Below are 6,987 nucleotides of genomic sequence, written 5' to 3'. Positions count from 1 at the left end.
AGGCAAAGAGATGGAGTGGCTATCTTCAGCTTTCTTCCTGTTGTATGATTCTGTGGTTTCTTTGATGACTAAAGTTGGCCAGGTTACAAATTTATTTTGAAGCTGAAAAGCAAAATGCTTTTAGATGAAAACCAGGGAGAAACTACTCCCCAAGATATCCACTTTAGCACCAGTAAAGCCTAATGAATCCCATTCTCATTTATATGGATAAACAAAGTAAATTCATGTTAAGTGCTGTATACCAACAACACTAACTTGTGGCTGCAGTGTGAAATGAGAACCTTCCCTATGCCTCGTCAGCCCTCCTCAGCCACCCTCTTTGCAGTCGTGCACCTAAGAATGCGGACAGCAGCCTTTCTGATGTATAGTTCCTTGCAGTGATAAGGGAAAACTGCTGAAGTCATGAGGCTGCTCCAGGCAGAGCCCTCATGTGAGTCATATGAAAGCTCCAGCACTGCTGACCTCTGGCAAAAGGGAGAGAACGGAGGACTGGAGAGGCAGAGGGGGTGAAGTTCAAGTGTAGGTTTTCTCCTTGAACCTAGAAGATTATGGGTCAGGAGCTGTGTGCAAAGACTCTACAGCCTGGATGCAATTGCTGTCATTCGGAGGGAGGCGAGGTACACAGCTGTGAAAGGACTCAGCCTGTGACGATGGAGGCTGCAGTCGAGGTATTTGTATCCCGGGCTGGAGCATCTTTCTTTATCGATAAACCAAGGAGTTCAGAGACTCCCTTTCTATAGCAGGGTCTGATTTTTCTGCAGTAGGTCTAAACCAATAAATAGAAAATTCCATTAAAGTCACAGAGAATTTATGGCTGTTGTTATCGAATTTGAAGATGTTCTTGTAAAACCAAGAGGGAAAAATAATCTTATGCTTTGGGCTGCATCACTTGCCTTAAAGTAGAGAAAGTCATTATTGTCTTAAAAATCTGTGAGATACTTCAATTGCAGAACTGAATCTCAAAAAGCAACCTACAGTATTGGTATGCTGTGGATTCAAAAATTTAATAATGAGTTCATGATCCTGAGTAATGCTGTCTAGAAAATTATTCCCCTAAAGAAATAAATTAAGCAGACATGGGGTGGGGGTGGGGGGGAACCTGTGTTAAAAAGAAAAAAAAAAAAAATTGGAAAGCATCCATTAAGAGATTAAGGTTGACCTAAGTGTCAAAAACATATTTTTAAGTGAAGAAAGGAAGCAGTGTTTCAGCTGTTGTAAGCACTGGGGTCTTTTTAAGGACTCTGACTTTCAGGTAAAGTCCCTTTTGGGGAGGTAAAAAGCTTAGAAAACATTTGAAAAATGAAAATCAGACAAATAAAGGAAAAATGATGTATGCCATCCACCGAGTCTTGACTTCGCATAAATTTTGTTCCTGTACTTTTTTTTTTTTTGGCTTGTTTTTCTCTAGCTAACAGACCTAAAAGAAGCATCATGTTCTATGACTTCACTTCACCCCAGGGGACTTCAGGCTGCCCAGGCCCGGAAGTTTAACAGTAAAAGGCCACGGAATAACAGTGATTCTTTTCAGGAAGAGGATCTGAGGCAGAGTTTTCAGTGGGTGAGTGAGCAGCTGATGTTGATCCTGTAGAAATTTAATGTGGGCTTGTCTAGGGAGGCCAGCTCTTACTTCCAGGGCAATTACTGCCCGTGCCTCCCCAAGTACACTCAGGCAATGCTGTCTAATTTCCCTGGGGAGAAAGATGTCAGCACTGAAAACATGCCCTTTCTCTCTTCCCCACCTCTCACCCCTTCCACTCCCCTTGAGCAGAGGAAGAGTCTCCCTTTTGGGGCAGCCTCATCTTACTTGAACTTGGAGAAACTGGGTGAAGGTTCTTATGCTACAGTTTACAAGGGGATTAGCAGGTAAGTGACTCAGAGCTGAGAGAAACTTTAGAGATGAGTGTCCCGCCCCCCTCATTTTACTTTATAAAGTCGGGTGAGACATCAGGACCTGTGCAAGACAAAATGGACAACAGGGAGAAGGATGTGATCATTCAAAAACCCTTGAAAGAAAAACCAACCTGCACTGCCCCAACTAAATCAGCTCACTAAAATGTTCGTCAGCCTTTCCTCTTTTATTCAATAGACTCTCTACTACTAACCTGGGGGCAGTGTTGGGTTCAGTGATAGAATTCTCATCTTCCAGGTGGCAGACCCATGTTCTACTCACAGCCCCTGCATGTCATGCGCAGCCACTACCCATCTGTCAGTGGAGTCGTTGTGTGTTGCTGTGGTTCTGAACAGGTTCCAGCAGTTTCCTATCTAAGATGATTTGGGAGTAAGGCCTGGTGGCTTACTTTCAAAAATCAGCCAACAAAAACCTTAAGCATCACAACAGTCTAATCCACAACCAGTCATGGGAATCGTGCAGAACCAGGCACCGTTTTGTTCCATTGAGCATGGGGTCACCATGAGGTGAAGCCATACTGATGGCAGCTAAAAATGATTACTGATTCAAAGAACAATTGCTGCTCTGCAGCCTGGTACTAAGTACAGTTTTTAAGGTATCTCTGACGGTTTTCCATAAACCCACTGCCGTGGAATCAATTTTGACTCATAGCAACCCTATAGGACAGAGGAGAACTGCCCCATGGGGTTTCCAAGGCTGTAAATCTTTACAGAAGCAGACTGCCTTATCTTTCTCCCATGGAGCAGCTGATGGGTTGAACCACCAACCTTTTGGTTAGCAGCTGAGCACTTTAACTACTGTGCTACCAGGGTTGCTTCTATATATAAAGTATGATATATGTAAAAAATGGTAAATCCTGGGTTTTCCATACTCGTAAAACATACAAAATTGCTGGAGAATAAAAATACTGCATACCAGGAAGCAAACTATCTATTTTGATAAACAAACTGTGAAATATATATGAAAGATCCATGAACGTTATTGCTTTTTAGTTAAGGTGGGGAAAGTAAAAAAGTCTGAGTTCTTCGATTTATAAGTTATTCCAATGGGAAAAGATAATAGTTCCCTACGGCACATAACAACAACAACAACAAAAGGTAGCATAGAGGAGCTCTGGTAGCATAGTGCCTAAGGCACTTGACTGCTAACCAGAAGGCTGGCGGTTCAAACCCACCAGCCACTCCTTGGAAGGAAGGTTGGGCAATCTACTTTGGTAGTGATACTGCCTCGGCAACCCAAGGAGGGGTCGCTATGAGTCGGGTCCGACTCGACGGCACATAACAACAACAGTGGTAAAGGTTAATTTAAAATATTTAATATTTACTACAAGAGTAAAGGAGCTCTGGTAGCATAGTGCCTAAGGCACTTGACTGCTAACCAGAAGGCTGGCGGTTCAAATCCACCAGCCACTCCTCGGAAGGAAGGTTGGGCAATCCTACTTCTGTAGTGATACTGCCTCGGAAACCCAAGGAGGGGTCGCTATGAGTCGGGCCGACTCCACAGCAAATAACGTAACACAAGAGTAAAGGAGCTCTGGTGGCATAGTGCCCAAGGCATGTGACTGCTAACCAGAAGACTGGAGGTTCAAACTCATCAGCCACTCTACAGAAGGAAGGTTGGGCAATCTACTTCCGTAGTGATACTGCCTCGGAAACCCAAGGAGGGGTTGCTGAGTAGGATCCAACTCTATGGCAGTATGTTGTGTTGTGTTTTTATAAGAGTAAATATTGCATATCTATCTTACTACTTGTGTTATTTATTTTTATAACTGTTACACAGGATTTGAGGGGAAATATCATTTTAAATGTATTGTACAGAGGCAGAGTTTAATCCAATTTAACAGGCTATCCCAGGACCTAAGACTATAAAAGATTTCTTTCAAGGAACTCAGCCGAGTAATAGGATGAAAATACATTAGCAGTACTTATCCAAGTGCACAGAGATATATATAGAAGTATGTGCATTAAAGCAAGATTTACAACAGACAAAAATAAAAACTTGGTCATGTGAAGGCCTGGCTAAATAATCACCATACAATGAAATAGTATACATCTAAATTAGGAACTGGAACTAATATGAAAAGATTCCCAATATTTGAAGATAAAAAAGCAAGTTACAGAACAATATAGACCCTATTTTCCCATTTAGAAAAAATTACTCAGATGTATAGTATATGTATAAATTTATATATGCATGGAAGATTATGGAAAAATACACAAGAGATTGTTACATTAGAAATAGGGCAAAAATACCCACTACCCATTACTATTAAAGATTTTTATAAATGTTCTAGCAATGCAAGAAGAAAAAAAGTATCATTTGTGTAGATTATAGATTTGTCTACATAGATTTGTCACCTAAGAAACTATTTATAGCAGTAAGCAGTAAGGGAACAAAAAGATGATCAGTTACAAAACCAAATATGCTCATAAAAATTTGTCTTATGTATTAATAATACCATTTAGAAAACATAATAGGTAAAAATCATACTCACAATAGGAAAAAAAAAAAGCATTAAAAAACAAAAAACCAAACTCACTGCCATGGACTCATAGCGACCCCTCCTTGGTTTTCTGAGGTGGTATCTCTACAGAAGTAGATTGCTCAATCTTCCTTCCAAAGAATGGCTGGTAGGTTTGAACCATCAGTCTTCTGGTTAGCAGTCAAATGCCGTAGGCACTACACTACCAGTGCTCCCAAAATGGGCAGGATTTATACAAAGATTTACTAAGAGATATAAAAGACTTGCATGAAGAGTCAGAGAGGAATTCGATCATTTCACTAATCTATATCAAGCACCTATTATATACCAGGAGCTCTAGTGGTACAGTGATTAAGGCCCTCGGCTGCTAATGAAAAGGTCAAGAGTTTGAACCCATCAGCTGCTCTGTGGGAGAAAGATGAGGCAGTCTACTTCCATGAAGATTTATAACCTTGGAAATCCTATGGAGGCAGTTCTACTCTGTCCTATAGAGTTGCTATGAGTTGTAATTGACTCCATGGCAGTGGGTTTAGGTCTGGCTATGACCCAGGCACTGTTTTCATAGACACATCAGAGAACAAAAATCCCTGTTCTTATGAAGTACATATTCAAGTAATAGAGAGACAGACAATAAACACATTACAGTCAGTCCCTGGGTTATTAACAAGATCCATTCCTAATAGTCTTTAATACTTTGTCAGGGCTTTGAACCAGTTCTCCCTGGTTCAGTCATGGTCAAGCAAGCATTACTAGAACAGACTTGAATTTTTAAAATTAGGGTGACCCAGAAAGATAACCAGAACAGGAAAAATTACAAGTCAAAGACTTGCTAGAACCTTAATCTCCCTCTTACAGAAGAAGGATAGCCTATGCATTACATAGCAACCAAATGTCTTGCCCTTGGATTGTGAACACAGTCAGAAGCAGCATTACCCTGCTTAAAGATGGTAGCCAGCTGCACCTCTTTAAATGTGTGTCGTTCTCTTACAGTCCTGCTAATAACCCAATACCATGCATCAGGTTCCTGAAAGGTCTCGCTATGCTTCTTCTGATTTCCCATTCCAGTGCTCGGGCCCGTAATTTTCCTGTTCTAGGTACCATGCTGAATTTGCCAAATTGTAAAACTTCAGGTCTGTTCCTGTTTCCCTTCGTTGGCCATGGCAGAACCAGTTTAAAGAGCCAATAAGAGTTGTCCATAGTCAGACATTTCTGACCCAGGCACTGAGTAAAATACAGAGTTTGTCACAGGGTAAAAAGTGCTGTGGAAAAGAATAGAACAGGAGACAGAGATAGTGTATTAAATATACGAGTGTGTTAAATGGTCTGTGTTCTAGGCACTTAGCCTATTTCATTCAAAAAAAAAAAAAAAAAAACCCCACACAACTGAATAAAGAGAAAGTTGAAGAGAAAGTTGAAGGAGCTGGGTAGTCTTTGGGTGGAGCGAATGGTTAACACGTTCCACAGTTAACTGAAAGGTTAGAGGTTCAAAGTCCCCTAGAGGCACCTCGGAAGAAAGGCCTGGAGATCTACTTCTGAAAAATTAGCTGCTGAAAACCCTGTGGATCACACCTCTATTCTGACACCCGTGGAGTCACCGTGAGTCTGAGTGGACTTAACAGCAACTGGTTAGAAGGAGATGAGGAGAGAGTGATAATGGTAGAACCTGGACAGATTTGTAGCACCTCGGAGGACAACGTAAGAATTTGGCTTTTATTCTGTGTGAAATGAGATAATGGTAGGTTTTGAACAGAAGTTACTTAATTTGACTTTCATTTTAAAAGGATGCCTCTACTACTTGGTTGAGTGTAGACAGTAGGGGTGTAACTGTACAAGCAGGAACACTGTTAAGAGGCCACTGTAATAATTCAGATGAAAAATAAGAATGGCTCAAATATGTACATAAAGGGGAAAAAAAGAATAATACAGATCAAAATATTACATGGATTGATTTGGTGGGGGTTTTCTCTGTGCTTTTCTGTGATGAACAGAAATCACTTTGGTAAACAAAAAAAAAATAGTTTGGAAAGTCCATATTAAAATTTATTTGAGATAATTATAGATTCCTGTGTTGGAATATATTTTGAAAGATAGTTACTTTTGTTAAACCATCATTAGCATAGATGCTGCTGTGAACAACCTCAACAAGTGTGTGTCCTTCCCCTCATTTTTCTAGGATAAATGGACACTTAGTAGCTTTAAAAGTCATCAGCGTGAACGCAGAGGAAGGAGTCCCATTTACAGCTATTCGGGAAGGTAAGAGAAATAAAAATGGACCCACGAGATCTATTTTGAGTCCTTGTTCTGGTGGAAAACATGCTGAGTTTATCCATTCAGCACCAAAAACCAGTTGCCATCAAGTTGCTCCCGACTCCGGGCGATCGCACATGTGTTAGAGTAGAACTGGCCTCTATAGGCTTTATTTATTTATTAAACTGTAGTTTGGGTGAAAGTTTACAGGACAAATTAGTTTTTTTTTTGTTTGTTTTTGTTTTTTAGGGTTTGGGTGAAGATTTACAGAGTAAATTCACTTTTCATACAGCAGTTCACATATACTTTGTCTCATGTCATTGACCAAAATTTACAATGCAGCAGCTCC

At 40.5% G+C, this 6,987-nt stretch overlaps 1 protein-coding gene across 1 annotated transcript in view; it reads left to right on the top strand.

Moving 5' to 3' along the window:
• The first annotated feature begins 548 nt into the window (after positions 1-548).
• Positions 549-6,987, top strand: part of CDK15 (cyclin dependent kinase 15) — a 130,451-nt gene continuing 124,012 nt past the window's right edge. The window contains exons 1-4 of the mRNA XM_007935095.1: positions 549-668; positions 1,409-1,558; positions 1,769-1,863; positions 6,565-6,644. Of these exons, the coding sequence (XP_007933286.1) occupies positions 549-668; positions 1,409-1,558; positions 1,769-1,863; positions 6,565-6,644 (445 nt within the window). The remainder of the gene's footprint in view (positions 669-1,408; positions 1,559-1,768; positions 1,864-6,564; positions 6,645-6,987) is intronic.

This window comes from Orycteropus afer, unplaced genomic scaffold, assembly GCF_000298275.1.
Source record: "Orycteropus afer afer isolate SDZICR_OR568_19922 unplaced genomic scaffold, OryAfe1.0 scaffold00002, whole genome shotgun sequence".
Classification (NCBI taxonomy): Eukaryota; Metazoa; Chordata; class Mammalia; order Tubulidentata; family Orycteropodidae; genus Orycteropus; species Orycteropus afer.
This window is presented reverse-complemented; position numbering and strand designations above follow the sequence as displayed.